Source organism: Pelmatolapia mariae, linkage group LG16_19, assembly GCF_036321145.2.
Source record: "Pelmatolapia mariae isolate MD_Pm_ZW linkage group LG16_19, Pm_UMD_F_2, whole genome shotgun sequence".
Taxonomy (NCBI): Eukaryota; Metazoa; Chordata; class Actinopteri; order Cichliformes; family Cichlidae; genus Pelmatolapia; species Pelmatolapia mariae.
Window position 1 is genome coordinate 19,981,644 of NC_086241.1, and position 18,459 is coordinate 20,000,102.

The window sequence follows — 18,459 nt, forward strand, 5'->3', positions numbered from 1 at the left end:
ACATTTTAACATCTACATGCACAAACGACCTCACATATGAGTCAGAGATGATAAAAGTTTCCATTTAGACTAGGGTGGAGTTGTCTGACAGTGTGAAGACTGAAAAAGGTGACCCTACAAGAAGTGGAAATAATATAGCTAAAACAAACCCAAAGAAAAACACCCTCTATGTTCTGTCAGATAAACAACATAGTTAATACTTAGCTGATTTAATAGCTGTGTTTGTAGCAAGAAGTAGTAGCACACAAGAAAATGAAAAACAAGAGTGATCTGATCCCCATCTACATATACCGGATGACCAGAAAATTATTTCCATGCTGATGAAAATTCTCTGTATGACTACACAGTCACAGCAAATCGAAAAAGCTGTATGATAGCACACGTACTGTTCGTCAGCGACCAAGAGGATTCGCTTAATGTAAAAAGGACACAAAAACAAATAAAAAACACTGGAATCTGCCTTTCTTTTTAAATATGATCGAGGCACTAGCACACTGACCTTCACTGAGGATTTTACTGGACCATACAGTGAACACAGAGGTATCAGCAGCATGCTGTACTCTTCTATTAAGTCTAATGTTTCAAAATGCTTTACTTGGTGTCATACTGAACTGAAAAATGTAATAAAAGCAACCCACAGCTTTTCAGCTGACCAAACAAAAGGAAGGGGGTCTTCACAACAAGCAAGTGGTACATGTTGCTGCACTGAGGTTTCGTTATTAGGGTAGATACAAGGCTTTAGGCTCTCAGTGATGACACAGCGTGACATTATATATAAAGTTATTTTCTTCTGAACCCCTAAACTTTCCAGGCAATTTTGCTTATACTGATGTAAACTTCTTAAACGCAAACCTCATAAAAAAAAACTAAAAAAGAAGAAAAAAACAAAACAAAAAGAATTACGTGGAGCAGACCAAAATTGTCTGACAACTTCTGGTTTTTTTCTTACCCTCCGAGTTATATTTTTGGGTAGCCAAAAAGCATGATTTTGACATCAACAGGAAGTCACTTATCAAAGGGAAGCAGTGTGTGCATGCATGCATAGACACATGCACAGTCTGTGCTTCTTATCGTTAAAGCCCAAAACGTGAGCTCTTGTTGTTTTTTTTCTCTCCTTTTTTGGGATATGTGTGCAATACTGCTGACCAAAGCAACAATAGTTTACAGCTGAAGGATTTGCAATTTTGTGGAAGAACTAGTTCCTTGTCCCGTGTGTGCCAACTCATAGTCAGCTGAATTTCAGTCTATACATGAAATAAACACGGTCTAATATTAGATCCAAGAAAAAGGAGAACGGCAGTTGTTGATTTAAATACCCCTCTGTTTTCAAGGTCCCAGCCCTAGATGAAATTAGGAAAGGATGAATCAAACTCTGGCTGGTTAAGGTATGCAATGTATGAGTTTATACTTGGACATTTTATTCACAGTTTTTAGCTTTTGTTTCACAGATTTCACAGTTTGTCACACTTAGAATACCCACAAGAAAAGGATAAGCCGAGCTATCGTTGCTCATCTGCCCTATCTGAACTTATATGGGACAGCTAATATCAAGATTTCTCATTGCAAGATGTATTTGTGAACCACAAACTCCGCATACGGCTTGGAGACCATAACCGCATACAAGCAGAATGATTGCACCATTTGTTTTCAGTTAATGTGTGCAATGTGCAAACTGGAGATGGAGTCAGTAATAACACCTGCACCCACATTAACGCTGCATGTAGGCAAGCATGCATAGCATGAGTCTTATACAGCAAAATGTTCTTACACCAGCAAATATGAGACCACAGCAAGACTAACATTTGCCCTACTCAGCAGAAATCATTTCTCTCATCAAATCTTTCGAAATACTGATTAAACTAAGCTGAACTAAGCAGAAATACATAGAATGCTTCATTTATGTCACAAGAAAGGATAAATGTGAGTGTACCATACAAAGTACCAGTAAGCTCGTGATGAATCATCACCTGTGACTATGAATGTGGAGACGACTGTTGAAAGAATTTCATAACGTTGCTCTTTGTAGCATCCATACAACTATTTTTTATTTGTGTGTTCACACACACTACTTTACTACATACTACTTTAGAGAGCACAGCTATGTGTCTGGCAAGAGAGGAAATGGGTGTCTTGACTTATCAAACGTCATCCTGTGTGGGAGAAAAAGGCAAGATGTCTCAGTGGAAAGCGGTTTGGAGAGAGGGGATGAGAAAGAAGAAGGGAGGGATTTGTTAGTCACACTATGTATATATTACTGTGTCACAAAGGACTTCAGGTTTGTCTGAAGTCTTTGTTGGAGGACATGCTTCACTTAAATCCAGAGCTTGTTGGGAATAGTAAGGAAATGAAATGGCAAGATAACGGAGGAGAAAGAAAATGCATCTTGGTTTGATGTTACTTTAGAGAGTCTAGCACTGACGGTTTATGTCAGGCCATACTTGAGGTTTTACGGTGTGAGCAGCAAGTTTACAGAGGAGCACTCGAAGACACGCAGCGATGAGAGAGACTATGTGGATTTATGTCTTGATCCTGTTCTTGTCTGAAACACGGAGCGTGGAATCAGGTTTGACATGTTAACTCATTTTTCTTGCATTTGTTTTTTGGGCTTTCACTACTTACATTTTCTTAAGAGTGCACAACCTTCACAAATGTAATACATAATGACAAACTCCATTTGTCATTATATGTCATGTGGTTTACGACACAAGTGATTTAATAGAGACATTTTTAAACCTTGAGAATGTATTTTTTTTACCTTTTTTGTGTCATTATACTCTGCGAATGTATTTTAGTGTCAAATATGTGTAGCATGCATAATAACAGAGGTAATTAGTGTTAAATTTGTGGCTCATTACTATGAAGTGGGTGAGTTGTAAACTGTAAGTGGTTGTGGGCCTCCTGAGATTTCAGTGAAATGGTTGTACTCTGATTCACAGCATAGACAGTGTGTGGAAAGACTATGCATGAAAGTGGGCCAGAGCAGAAACTGGCAGGGGGAAAAAGTGTTCCGTAACAGAAGTCAGCCCCGTCTTTTCTGAATGATCAAACTGCCTGGTACTACCATGTAGCTGCAGTGGAAATCTTGATTTCGCATCTGGGTAACACTATGATGCAGCTCTTTCTGCATTGTAAGGGGGTCTCTGTTTTAGAGTTGTGGTTTTGTTCACTCACTTTCTGCGTGGTCTTGGTTTTACACCTGTCAGATGTAAACAACTCACTGAAAACATCCACCTTGAATTTTCCGTTTCACTTATATGAAATACCGACTGTGTCTCTAGCTTCTGGGTAACGTGGAAGATTGTGATTAACCTTTGTCGGCTTTATAAGGAGCTGAACTTTAACTGTGACATTTTATCGCCCCACATTCGGTGACTGTCATGTTTGTTTGTTTTTTCAAAAGCTTAAAAAAGTGAAGTTTGTCTCACAGCTCTTTGTTGTTTAACTCTCCTGCATGGCCATTTAATTCATGTTACATCTTAACCAATTCAACTTCAATTAACAGACGACCATCACTGCTGCTCTGCTGACTGAGCACTTCAGAATGAATATTTTGTTGCTACTTAATTACTGAAACATTCTACTAACTTTTTCCTTAATTCACCTTCGTCTCGCTCAGGAACTACTGAAAGCCCCTCTGTGAACACCACTTTTCCTCCTATCAATGGTAACAGTCTTTCCCCTGTGTTTCTATACTGCTTCTGTTCACTATGAGTATAATATTAAGTTAGAAAGTGTGACTAGAAAATGTCAGTACATTATGTTTAACTCCTTTTCTACTGCTTATTGTGTTTCAACCATTGCACACTTTTCTTTACTTGAAATGCATTAAAGTGAAAGAAATAGTGCTTTAAAGCACTTCAATACTTTAAAAAAAGAAAAAGAAAGGCTTTATTTATCAAGCTGATTCTTTACTCCTTTTTGTTTTCTAGACCCCCTTTTCCTCTTTTTTTTTTTTTCATTTTCTTTTTTCGTAAATTTTTTTGTAGTAATATATAAAATAATTTTCTTTTGGACTGCTAATTGGACAAATCTCATGAATTATTACAAAAAAATAAACAATGTTACAATTTATTTTATAGTGTTTAAAGCTTTGAGTAAACATATTTGTTAAATACTTTGCATTTTTTCTTTGTATACTAGCACACCTGTTGTATTGTGAAAGAAAAAAACACAAAGAAATTTATTTGAACAATATGTAAGATGCATTCACACTTCCTTTTTTTTCAGAACGCAGAGATGCAATTTTCAATAATGGGAGAGATGTTAATCTGACGTGCAGTGATAAGATGTGGAATGAGACATTTTATGTTATCTGGACCATAGAATTGATTAACAAAGACCCTTGCACGATCAAATTTAACAGCGACGGTCAAAACACAGACACCTGCAATGATGGAAAGTCACTCCGAAACACATCCAGTGCTCAGCCATATCTACACATCCCAAAGTTCTCAAAAAATGATGTGGGGATCTACACGTGTGAGTTTGCTTACAGAGGAGGAGCTACTAATTGTAAAATCTACGTGAATATCATAGGTAAGACTTCTCTTGTCACATTAGTCACATACCACTTATGGTACCTCCACTGATATATACGAATGTAAACAGTTGAAGTATCAGCCTTCTACCATTCAGCTTATACCTCATAAGGGAGTAAAATGGATATGCATTTGTGTTGCTCTGCAAAGTCTTTTAAATGACACATTTTAAAAACCTTAATCCAATTTGCTTTTCTAGACACAAACACACCCCTCTTCCTCTAGAGCTGGGATGTTAAGCTCATTTAACATCGCAGTAAACATGCAGCCCACTTTGATCTGAAGTCATCTGAACCAGGAAAATTCCTCTTTCTGTCAGTGTAAAAAATTTTAAGTACACGTTTAATCCCATTTAATCTAAGAAACAGAAGTGGGGTTTCAGCAGCATGTCATGATACATTCAAATGCTGCTGCAGCAGATAAAAGACATCCGTCAGCATGTCTAAAATTACAGAAAGAGCCCAACTCCACCCATGTACCAATTGTAAAAAACAGAACTTTCTGTAGTAGATTTTCTGCTTTTTAATTTTCATTGTTTACTTGTCACTTAATTACTTTGGCGTAGTATGAAATACAATAGAGGAGGTCCCTTATCAGTAGTAAAAACTGTAAAATGCATTGAATGAAAATACACTTGAATGAACATTTGTATTTGCTCGTCCGATTCTGGCTCACAGGCCTCATCTTTGAGAACTCTGCTCCAGATGGATCATTGACTTCATTGTTAACATTCTTCCTTTAGCATGTTTAGATATTTAATTTGAAAAAGAAAAACAAACAAAAATGAAAATAGAGCACACCAGGCCATGCAAATCCCATTTTGTGATGTGGTTAAACTTAAAGCAAGCTTAAATGTTTTGTTTTTGTTGTTGTTTCTTTTTTTGTCTCTCCTGATTTAGTTACTCCTGTAATGAAAGCCTGGTTAGAGCACAAAGACAACACAACGGTAGCAGTATGTATAGCTGAAAATGGAAATCCTGCAGCCAACATCAGCTGGAGTCATGCACGAAATTCTTCTGTGGAACAACTGCCTGGGAAAAATGGACGTTTTACAGTAGTAAGTCGTCTGGAGCTTCCTGAAGGCATGGATCCAAAAAACCTGAGCTGCATCATCAGTCACCAGAACTTGACTGAGATTCTGTTTCCAGAATTTCAAAAAGTCAAAGGTCAGGCTTCTACAAACTGAGGCACAAAAGTTACATGACCATGCGCATTTAAAATATTAACAAACATTTCATTTGTCTCCCTACAGTTTCTCTCTGGCTGTATGCACTCATAGCTGGGATAATAATTGCATTTTTAGCGGGAGTCTTATTTTTTGTGGTCATGAAGCTGAGGTAACAGGTTTAATTTAACAGAAATTGAATCAAAATAATAACTTGTGTTCAGAGAGTGTCCAGGTTACTGAACATGTTTATGTAACTTTTGCCAGGCAACACCAACAGTCAGATACCTCCTCCTCCAAATCCCCACCGGTAGGTAAAACTGCCTGTATTTTATAGTTCTGGTTGTCTGCACTTTGTCATGTTTTGTTAAAGACACCGCCCTCTGTTCTATCTCTTTTGTCTTTTCTTTTTTTCTTCTTTCTTTTTGTAGATAGAGGATGTGGAGGAAGTGGAGCCCTATGCTAGCTATGTTCAACGTGTGAACTCTATCTATAACTGATCTGCAGATATGTTCACAATGACAAAAGAAAAAGAAAAAAGACTGTGCACATGCATCACAGCCTAAATGCAACAAGTCTTTGTGAGAAACTGAGGGCTGTGAAACTGAGAAAGGGTGAAATAGTAAAGAGAGGGAAAGATCAAAGATTTTCTCTGAAAGAGGAAAGTTTCTCACTTTAAATGTATCCTAATAAACACTTAACTAATGGAACGGGGGATGTACCTGATGTCTGCCCACCACTTTGTGTGGGTCTCAAGGAGAACATTAACTAAAAAATGCACTGAACTGCTGAAATGAGGAGGCTCTTGAGCTACATGCAGCATGTAAGACTACAGAACTACAGACTTTTGATAATGCTGATGAAATATATTGGCTAGAATTATGTACAAATACACTTATTTATACATTAACAGTTAAATAGATAATCATTTCTTACATAGAATCATGCTGGAGTGGCTACAGTACAAGCACCAAGCAACGAAAACATGCATTTTAATCACACAGCTGTCTCAAGGTAATGTGGACAATGCCATGTGAAGTATTTATGTTATGTATTGATGTGAGATGATATGATTCTTTGTATTAAAGTACATGTATAAATGCTGACTTCATTTTAGCTACATTCTTCAGACTTAGGAACAACATTAGTAATGCTGCATCAGAGCAACTCAGCAAGATACACCAAAAAGAGTCAAAACAGTTGTTCTCAACATTTTAACAGTGATATCTGCCAAGGTGACTTTTTCACTGTTTGAGGGCACGCACTAAAAATACAATCAATACTAATTGTCACCTTTTCATAGTGACTGTATAAAGATTCACCTCAGTACAGTAACAGTGACTAATGCAGTTCCGAGAAAAGAAACTAGAAAAAGGAATTATTCTGCCCTCTACTGGTGAATAATAGAATTAATGTTGCTACAGGATTAAATGATGCAAGGCGTCTGAATAATTTCAGTGATAGAAGTCAATCTATTCCTCCGAGTTTGAAAGCCATTATTTGGTCTTTGGGAGTAGTTGTTGGCTGCCTGTTCTCTTTCAAGATGATCCCACACTGCATCAATATTGTTGAGGTCCAGGCTCTGGCGAGGCCAAGCCACGACTGTTTTCCATTGGCAGTGCGTTTGGGATCATTGTCATTCTGAAAAATGAAGCTGTTCCCATTCAGCCTCATTCCAAATGCTTTTGCATGGTGGTTGAAAACCTGATGGCACATTTCTGCATTCATTCATCAATGATCTAAACCAAAACTCAAAGTTTCTCTCTCTCCATATATATAAATATATATATATATACACACATGTATGTCAGTGGCTTCACACCTGTTCTTTTCAGTAGCTTTAGTAAGTAATAGAGAGTAGATCAGAGGCAAGAGCTGCAGTGACTATAATTGTCTTTCCGTTATAATGACAGAACTAACATTTGCCTCACAAATATATCCCTATCTTCACAGCCTGACTATTTGAACTCTTTCAGTGACTTAGCACATTAACATGATTTCCTCTTAAAAGCAGAAGCAAATAGCAAAACTGGTTTTCGTTTTAAATTGAAAAGATTTTTTTTCGTCTTCTTTCAGTTTTTCAGACATGCAGTTTATTCATACAGCAGAATAAGAACAGATAAGGTAAATAACAGTACTCTCCCATAAAGTTAAATGTATAAATAATTCTGTTGATTAGACAGATTCAAACAAAAATGCACATAAAAAAACATCTCTCAAAGAAAAAACAAACAAACAAACAAAGAATTAAAAAAACCAACTTCTCAGCCTTTCAGTGTGTTTGTAGTATATTGGGGACTGTGGAGTGCTTCTTACATGCTGTAAAATGCTTCTGACTACGTATTAAAATGTGTGATCTGGACTATCGTTTTATAATGTGGCAATAGATCAAATTACACAAACTGTTTTGGTATTTGGTTGCACATTTGGGTTGCATTTTAGGTTTGGGCAGTATTAACTTTGAAAACGCTTTCTGAGGGAACTCAATATGGGGCGTTGTGAAACTGGTTAATGGTGGAGCAATGAGTTGGCATTGTTTCAGCACCAACCACCAGCAACAGACTCTAGATAATGATCAAACCTTCCTGCGCAGCACCTTACAGCAGATGCATTCATATCAACAAATTTGTCTCTCAAAAACCCCCAAACAGTTCTGCCATTATTGTTGCACATGCACGCTATGAAACCACAAAATGCCAGTTCTAGATCCATTTTTCTTTCCTATGCAAACAAAATGTTTGGTAGCAATGTCTGAGAATGGATTTTCAGTTGTGGTGTGGCAACAGGTCAAAAAGGTCAAACAGGTCAAAAAGTCTGAGTTTCTTCAGGGAAACGTCTCTTTAAAGAGGAGCAAGTTTTGAATTTGTGCTAATGCCGTAATGTTTTAGGAATTTGGGGCCAAAACATAAATCACATAACCACACACAGAGCTAAAGAAACAAAACAAAATAAAACTTCTGTTTGAAACATTTTCAAATTCACATTAAAATGTCACACATGGTGGCTTCAAGACTTCATCGATTCACTTGTAAGTAGTAATTGCATGCCACAAACTTCTGTATTTCCTGATTTGGATGCATTGCTCTTCTCAGAGAGGTCCAGAATTGATGAAAGCTTATTGGCTTTCTTCTGATTTTTCAAATCTTTTAGTAAAGTCCCAATGTCTCAAGAATTGTGTCGTCTCTTGCAGGTTTATCTGCAATGCGAGTTAGTCTTCTTGAGGAAGGAACACCACCATGTTCTGGTTAAAAAGTTTCTTCAATTGTGGAGAGAAACTTCTTTCTGGTTACTGTACATGCTTCCGCAATCAGCTGCTGTTGGCTGTTAATCTTCTCGTTTCGGCAGTTTCTTTGATGATCAAGATCTGCTCTTGATTAAGCTAAGAATATAAAAAATAAAGTGACAATTCAAGTGCAAACAAGTTCTTGCATGCCTTTACCCAGCATCAGATATTTTCTGCAACTCACTTGACCGAACAAATGCTTCCACTTCCGTTTGTTTACCCCATAAGTACATAATCATCTGCACACTCGTCTTTAGATGAGCACTCAGATTCAGACTGAGGTTGAAGTGCTGCAGGAATATTAACTGTAGCATAGTCGCAGTCGTCGTCGGTGATCTGGTTTGTCGGTGGTCTGTTATGTCTTGCTCCTTTGGCTTTGTCGTGGTTAATAGAAGCATACGTTACATCTTCATTGGGTTGCTGGAAGAGAGAGAGTGAGATGGGTGATCATCTACCCTTATTGTGCCCATCAAATAATTTATTCAACTTTTTACACTGTGTTTCTGCAGCTGGCATATTTTGAAATGTGTCTACATGCTGCGGGTTCCTGTGTAGTTTGTTTTACGGCAGAAGCCTCATGTTAATCTTCTCCAAGTATGTAAATCCAAAGTGGAACACACCCATGTCCTATGAAAATCATGAGCTGATAACGGTGAAGATTTATGGTCAACAGAAATAGAACCAAGATTAATGCGGGGATGTCTACCTTGTCATTCGCGGTCTTATCATCTGGTTCAGAATCCCCTGAAAGAGGAAATGCGGAAATATCATAAAATTATAATATTTTTGTTATTTTTGTTTATGATATTTATCACATTTATACTGGGGAAAGTAACACAAAAGCAATAAGAAATTAGTAATACAAAATAGTTTTTACCTTTCTCTTTCTTCTTCCTGAAAATAAAGCAAATTGAAACGATAAGCTACCAAGGACCACAATGGTAGCACACACAGAAGAACAAAGCCCCCATACCTTTGGATAATACTGCTTATTGAGTCATATGTCTTTCACCTCAATAAATCATATAAAATATTATCTGTGGCAGCAGGTGTGGGCTTTAGCCAACAGCAGTGTTTCCTTGACAGCTTTAACAAATAAGCGCCTGTGCTGCAACAGGAAACACTTTACATAGACCTACAATCAACACCTGTTTATAACCAACTGAATATGGCAGCGAATAACCAACGAGGACATCAAGCTTTGCATATTTCTAGACTTACCATTTTAGACGGTAATATATTGAATATGTAATGTAACAGCAAAATATGTTCTTTGTATTTGACTTAGTTCTTGTAAGAAGACAACCAGAAACCAAGGCTATTTTTATCTTGTAACCACGGTTTCCTTGTAGAGGAAATGCAGAAGCTTCTTTTAAAAACTGCACAATCATTTCATTTAAACTTTGTCTTTGTTTATAAATATTTTCGCTGTAGTTAATTCACAAATGCCTTAAATATATTTTCTGCATTTACAGCAGTTAAAGGAGTGTTTTAGAATACATCACATTCTGATGAATAACTTTGTAATATATGAAAGTCCCCACTTATATGAATGTGTGAATGAATGTATGAGTGTGCATGATGACTTACCCTGAAGCACAGTTTCCCATGACGATCCCACAGAGTGCCCGGTTGCTGAAGAAGGGCCCCTCGGCCTGACGCTGTAGTAGATATGAGCTGATCGCTTCGTTGCATCAAACTGCATATAGGCCACAGTAGTGAGGAAGCGGTAGAAAAGAGAGGCAGAGCGAGAATGAGGGAGAGAGAGAGAGAGCAAGTGAGAGAGAGAGAAGCAAATGTGCTATCACACCAATAGGAAAATAACAGTACTGATGTAGAGGAAAACAGCCAGTACTAACAAACAGCATGCAAAATATAATCTGACACATATTAATACGGAAATGCTGTAACACGTTGTTGACACAAAATACTCAATTTTTTGAGCGCTTTATTCATATAAAATTGTGTATATCTATACGCATGTACTTGTATGTATGTGGATATAGTGGTTTGTTGGTTTTTTATGTCAGAAATAAAAGGTCATCATCATCATCATTGTCACCTACTGTATTTGCTGTATTTTAAAATATTTGCCATTGAGCAAACATGAAATATCTGCATTGCGAGATACCACAGTAGTGAGTAGTTACTGTAATGTATTTTGTTGTCACTGTATGGTGTCATTTGCATGCTTGTGTAAATATTTTTGATGTGCAACAACAGGACGTCAGTGATCTTTGCCACATGGAAAGTCCAGGTTTGGTTCACAAACTATTTATTGCCAGCAGGAAAAAGAACCACACCTTCATATTCATTCAGAGAAATGTCTGGATATGCACCACGTAGTAACACTGTAGAGGAAAGGCTCAAAGAATGAGCTCAGAGTGGACAAACTGAAGACTTATTACATCATTTTCGTTTCTCTAGTTGTTTGTGCAGATGGGTGTAGAAATAATCAGATAATCACACCAGATAATCATCTTTACTGATATGTTTTCAAATATAATAAAAAATATTGCAAATTTTTTGTTTTATTGACTTTACTTTTGCTCGAAATATATTGATTTAGTGACAGTACGATAGTTAGAACTGTTGTTATACACCGAGAAGATCCTGGGTTTGAATCCAGTCTGGGGCCTGGATCATGTTTTCATGTTCTGACTGTGCCTGCATGGATCCACTGCTCCAGCTTTTTCCCACAGTTCAAAGACATTCATGGGTTTAGATTAATTGATGATTCTAAACTGACTTTAACTGTGAATCTGAGTGTGAATGCTCTATGTGTCAGCCTTATAATACACTGGCAACCAGTCCAGGCTGTACCCTTTTGCCCTGTGACAGCTGGAACAGGCTCTAGCCCCCGCTCCGTTGATTGTAAACAAGGATAAGAAATCATCCTTATATTAAGAAAATCCCTGGTATACTGACGCATCAATATGTTCCTTTTAGAAACAAATCCTATAGTGAGTATTCCGTATATTTTACGGTATGATAATGTATTCAGAAATAGTATCGAATTACAAAATACTATTTGTTTAAAAGGGGTCATATGCTTCATCCATGGGTTGCACTGAACAATAGTTTCCATCAGGTGAGAGGTGGTTTCTCCCTGAACAGACACAGAGAGAGACAGACAATCATTCACATCCACACCTAAAACCAATTTAGCAGAAACAGTGAACCTAACATGTCGTTGGGATGAAGCAGGAGTACCTGGACAGAATCCATACCGATGGGTTTGGACATGTACTTCTTAGTTTGCAACAACGGTACACTTCACAATGCCAGCCTTATGAACGTTTGTGTATTGAAGAAATTACAAGCTAGCTAGCTATTGTTAGCGAGATAGCTAGCTTGATAGCTAGCCAGCTACATAGATAGGCAAGGTCAAGACACCCTGCTGAATTTCAAACTAACATCAGTCTGTCTCCCCCATATTCATCTCCAGGGTTTGCTGAGAATGAACCGAAAAAGGGAAAACAGCCATTGAGCAGCAGTTCTCTGGTTGAAAATGTCTTGTTAATGCCAGAAGTCAGAGGAGAATGTTCAGTCTTCTTATAATAATAGTAAAAAACCAAATAGTTCAAAAAACCAATTGTTTGCACCAGTGTATGCTGAAGAGTGTCTCTGAATGCACAACACGTTGAACCTTGAAGCAGATGGGCTACAGCAACAGAAGAGCACACTGGGTGACACTCCTTGGAACAAAAAACAGAATCTACAGTTAACATGAGGACATCGGAAAATGTTTCCTGGTCTCAACTTCTGCTGCAAGATTCAAATGGCAAATTCAGAATTCAGTGTAAACAAAATAAAAGCAAGGCTCCATCCTACTTTGCATCAGTGATTCACACTACTTCTGTGGGTGGAATGGTGTAGGATATATTTGCGTGGCACACTTTGGGGCCTTTAGTAGCAAATTTTAAATACCACAGCCTAACTGAATATTGTTGTCCATCCCATTATGATGACATTTTAAAGGCCATTTTGAACACAATAACAACAATTTACAAATCTAAAAAGGATCAGCAGCCAGTTTTTGACCATGACAGTGAGTTCACTGTACTCAAATGACCTCCACAGCAGATCTCAACCCAGTAGAGCAGCTTTAGGATGTGGTGGAACACGAGATTGGTATCATGACATATCTGGAAGCTGTGTGATATTCTCTTGTCACTGTGGTCCAAAATGTTTATCTATAGATAACTACCAAAAGCTAAAAGAGAAATACATGATTGTATTAATTTTGTACAGAGACACACACAAACTGGCATATCCACATAAAGTAACACACAATTTTCCACCAGATGGTGCTGTTGGAAAAGTATGCTCTGATTCACATGACGCTGAGAAGCATTGTCTACAAACTACGAAGAAAGGAAATGTGAACTTACACCACCTGCTGGCTGCACAGACAGAGCAAAAAAAGGAAAAACAAAAGTCATTCTTGGTGTATACTTCAGATTTCTAATGCACAAGTATGTACACAAGTTGCAGCATAATGAAGCCTGAAGCATGATCGGTATTATAAGTTGTTCATATAAGTATACTGGTAACCCGAGTGTGAAGGAAAGATTATTTTTTGTGTAAAAATTGATCCAATTTTCCTGTCCTGAAGAAAAGTCTGAAGAAAACTATCACAAATTCCTCGTTTTCTGGGGCAAAGCTAAAGTGTTCTTTTTTAGATAGTGAATTTGTTCTTGTTAGCACTTTGACCCTCAGTTAATAAAACAAAATAACAGCATGTTTAAGTTTTGTTTAAAAAAAAAAACAAACCCCTGCTGCATCTTCATTTAAAAAAATTGCAATGCTCTAGGACTGTTTTGTGGAATGTTTTTACAAATTTAATACTACTTTTTAAATTTTTTTTGTTTGTTTTTACATACTCATAAAGGAAAACTAATTTTAACATAATTTATTTTACAAAGTGACAAATGACAAAACTACCAAGAAAATAGCTAGTAAACAAAAAAAGAATTACACAGAAGTGCTGCTTGCCACGAGGTGAAACAGGCCGCAGGCAAGTGGAGTGCCCTGTGGGCTGAAAAACATTGAAACTCTTAATCAATGCTTAAAGCTTACCATAATAGTAGAAGACACCTGACCTCCCTAAGGGGGCCCCGCCTTCCTCCTCTAACTCCTGTTTAAACAAAGCTATGGACAACAATGAAAGCGACTTCATGATTATAAAAAGGAGCTATCCTCACATTAAATATAATGCACAGTTAATATAATCTTAACTGTGGAGGAGAGACACCTGATACAAGTACACCAGTCAGACAAGCAGTTGTTTGACTGGTTCCAGATTATTTATGAGATAATGGTGATGAACGCTGGTTAGAGGGGCCCCATTGAATTTCTGCATAGGGCCCTAACAGTCTCTACTCTGCAGTGGAAAGCTAGCTTTAGTTTAGTGTACAATTTCAAGCAGGTCAAATAGCCACCTTTAGAAACTCGGGGTCCATGTAAAGGTGAATGAAACAACTTCTGTAAAAGAACTAAACAACTGTGGATAATGCTTCCAGCACTAAGGATCTCAATGGGGGGGGGTTTAAAAATAGGGGTTTAATTATAGTTGAGAAGCAATGACAAAAACATTTCCTACTCCCCTGAACCCCCTCTGATAAATCTCCAGTCTTAAACCAAACATGGCCAAAAAGTTCATGGAACTACTTGAGTTGAAGTACCGAACTACCAGCGAGATACTGGGAAAGTACTTCTTTGATTACATGAAGCCCACTCCTCCTTAACATTGCTGGAAACTTTGTTAAGTAACAGCATACTGAATTACACAAAATGTGCCGAATGGTCGTGGCATGCGTGTGGGACGACAGGAAGTGGTGAGCTTGTCACATGTGAAAAAAAGCCCCTGACGTACCTACAGTCAAATATTTGAAAACTTTCAGGCTGTGCGCATGTTGAGCCTAAAGGATAAACTGAATTATCTGATAATATTTTGCTGCTGTGTGTTTGTCTCTATCCATGGAAGCGGCAAAGGTAAACATAGATATTATTTTATTGATGGACTAGCTGTTATAGGTGTGCCATGGTTGTTTGAGGGTAGTAACACTTTAGAGCACATTGCTAGAACATAGACTATAAGAGATACAGAGTAATCATTACTGAGGAACAAAAAATTGAAGTTTAAAACTATTTATTTAATATTTAACATAACGAGTGTGAAAAAAACACGACAGAGATTAAAATGCTTAATTCAACTTGCTTTAAAGTTGTACAGAAAACAAACAATGTAGCACACTTTATTGTTACTGATGTATACTAGGCTTCGTTGCTGGACTAAATAAAAAGAGAGTGTACTGCCATTTGAGAATACATACATCTTATAATAATGATATACTATTGGGGCACGCTATGGAGTTAAAAAAAAAAAAGAGAGAGAGAGAGAGATGATATTTTATGTAACGTCAAATCATAAAGGCACACCTAATTAACCAAATAATCAGATGTTGTTCTTGGAAAAATGTGCTGATATGAATTATTTGAACATGGCATGCCAAATTTTAGCATATTTATGTGTTACAGCCACTATGGTGGACATTACATGTCAATACTATAGATGATGAGGGAAAATCTTAGAAAATGTGTGAAGATTATTATTACCTTTTATTACTAGGGCATATGGGCACTCCCTCAAAGTATTATTGGCTTCTTGTCTATCTGTAGATTTGTTACACCTCTAATCATTAATATTAGGTTTAATGCTGGAGGTGTCTATTATTTGACTGAGCAATGAGTTATGGGTGAGTAAGACTAAAAGGCTTTTGCTTCAGATCAGGAGGTGCATTCTCTCTCAGTGTAAACCAGAGTAAAGGTAAAATCTGCAACTACATTTCCCTCTGTGGCATGCAGCCTTACGGCACTAAATCTCAACCATGCCACACAAAAGCCACACAATACAACACAGTTCCTTTATACAGTGTATATTATCGTAAAGTTTATTGTAAAAACATTAATTAAACATTAATTAAATCTTGTAAACATTACATCCATACCAGATAAGATAAAACTTAAAACAAATCTTAACAAACATGAATCTTAATCTTATCTTTTGCAAGTAAATGGTCAGTAAGTCCTCTGTTTACTGAGAAAACAATACTGTTAGAATGAAAAACAAACTGTATAAAATAAAATGTCTTATGTAAATATACATGTGAATATAAAACACGTTGTTTTTAAATACACAGCATCTATTACGCTAATTACTATTATGTCTATATTCTCTGTCTTTGAAATGTTAGCACTCCAGAGAGCTTTGGGACATAATTAGACTAATAAAACCACAAGTAAAATGACAGATAGACAAATAAATAAGATGGACGACATGTGTGGGATGGGACAATTTATAAAGTATTAAGATAAAAATGTATTTCATTGCTGTAATCACAAAAGAAGAAAATATGCTTCATGTAAACAGGCTTTAATTCTTTTATGATAAGAATTATGCATTACTTTTTGTTTTGTTTTTTTAAATTGCAGGTTTACATGCTTCGTGTGAAGTTGCGATTATTGTCCAAAGAGGCAGCACTTGGAAGACTCCTCCACGACGAAGTCTGAGGGTCAGCTGTCCAGTCAAACACTGTGGAGAAACGCTGGAGGTCACCTGGTGTAAACTCTTTGACTCAAACATCTGTGAACGGATTCATGAAGCAAAAAATGTGAAGATAACACAGAATCCTGATAAGGATAAGCTGATGTCATATTTAAATTTCAAGGAGATTTCCATTCATGATGATGGTCTGTACAGATGTGGTTTGCTAGGACATAATGGGAGCGTAATCAGCCATACCATCAACATCTCAGTATCAGGTATGCTTTCAGGTATATTTTATTCTTCATCGGCATTAAAAAATGAAATAATAAAATATGAAGTGTTAATTCTGTCTACTATGTATCATTCCCTAAAGACATGTACGAGGGGATTGAAAACCCCGATAATAACGATAAAAATGCAGGTGAGAAGCTTTATTTGTCAGAAAATCACTGCCAACATTTTCGTGGATGCAGTTTAGCACAACTGATCTGGTTATTCTGCTGTTGTAGGAACAACACCGAGCCCTGATCACAATGAGGATAAAAACTGGATGCCATACTTCTACATTTGTTTTAGCATAGTGCTTCTTATTCTCATACTGACTGCCCTCATCTTCCTGAGTTCTTGTGACTGGAAACGTAAGAGCATACATTTTTATTTTGGATAGTTGAAACTGAATTCATTGAATTTAGGGTCTAAAAATGGGTAATTTATTTATTGGCTTTTCTACAGGAGTGCTGTCCTTAAACTACGTAAAGGGAGAGGTAATGTTGATCATTTAAAAATATATTTTTGGGATATTTGGGGGGACAAAAAGTATTATTTATGTGCTGTTATTTTGTTGTGAAGCACTTTGTTATCCTTGTCTTGAAAGGTGCTATATAAGTAAAATTTTACTTACTCACTTTTGGAGCCAGCGTCTAATGGCGCCTTGAAGAAGTATAATTTTAGACTTTTTTTTTTCAGGGTACTTTTGGTCTAACAACAGGCTTGAAAATAGGAGAACCCGTAGTTTCACTCACTGATGAACAATTTCTTTCTTTTTGTTTCAGTTTAAATGTTTTCATAGGCCATAAAATAAAAAAGTAATACAGTATATAACATTTTGTGAGCCTCTGACAACCTGGCAGGCCGATTTTACTTGTTTTCTAAGCTAATTATCTTCCACCTTGCTTAAGATTTACTGTCATGGGAGTGTCAAGATTTTTTTTTTTACTAATATATTCTAATATAAGTTTAATATATTCTCATTTTGGTGTTTTGTGCCATAGGAAATGCCCACTCTTATGATACCAGACCTCCCTAAATGGAGCCCTCCTTCCACTCCTGTCCCACTGACCAACTTGTCTGTTTTAAATGACATCTATTCATCATATACTCCAGAAAGATCAGTATCACCAGCTGCCCAGCCCTGTTCGAACCAGATTTCAGCTTCAAATCCAGCACTTAAATATCAAGACTGTGAAGTATATGGTATCATCAACCATAGACACGCTACCAAACAGGGTGGAAAATATCACAACATGACTAACCAAGTTAAACCCCCAGAGTCTTCTTTTACTGCTGAAAGACCAGAATCACCAGCTCGCCAGCCGCATGAGTACCAGATTTCAGCTTCAAATCCAGCAGTCAGAAGTGAAGACTATGCAACGTATGCTATCATCAACCATGGCAAACCTGCTGGAAAACAGCACACCGTGACTAACCAAGTTAAAAACCCAGAGTATGCTGTCATCAAATTTTCCTGAATGTTGTTGATTTGAAAGGGACAGTTGCAGATGAAAAAACTGAAAAATGTTTTGCAATATGTGGTGGAGTCATGTGATGAAACGTACAGCTGTACAGCCATACTGCAGAAGAGATGAATCGAGGAAGCTTGTGGTTCTCTAAGTGAACTGTATGTCTTCTAGAGTTATCATGA

General features: G+C 37.1%; 2 protein-coding genes across 2 annotated transcripts; both read left to right on the plus strand.

The window, feature by feature from the left end:
- Window positions 1-2,303: 2,303 nt before the first annotated feature.
- si:ch211-214p13.9 (cell surface glycoprotein CD200 receptor 1-A) lies at window positions 2,304-6,835 on the plus strand. Its single transcript, XM_063499406.1, has 7 exons — window positions 2,304-2,563; window positions 3,617-3,664; window positions 4,228-4,536; window positions 5,438-5,704; window positions 5,791-5,875; window positions 5,971-6,013; window positions 6,135-6,835. Exons 1-7 carry the CDS (start codon window positions 2,497-2,499, stop codon window positions 6,201-6,203), a joined length of 888 nt encoding a protein of 295 aa, XP_063355476.1. The 5' UTR covers window positions 2,304-2,496; the 3' UTR covers window positions 6,204-6,835.
- A 7,799-nt stretch (window positions 6,836-14,634) lies between these two features.
- si:ch211-214p13.8 (uncharacterized) lies at window positions 14,635-18,286 on the plus strand. Its single transcript, XM_065472061.1, has 6 exons — window positions 14,635-14,699; window positions 16,524-16,813; window positions 16,912-16,959; window positions 17,048-17,176; window positions 17,271-17,302; window positions 17,810-18,286. The coding sequence occupies exons 1-6, from the start codon at window positions 14,635-14,637 to the stop codon at window positions 18,284-18,286; spliced, it is 1,041 nt and encodes a 346-aa protein (XP_065328133.1).
- The last annotated feature ends 173 nt before the right edge of the window (window positions 18,287-18,459 follow it).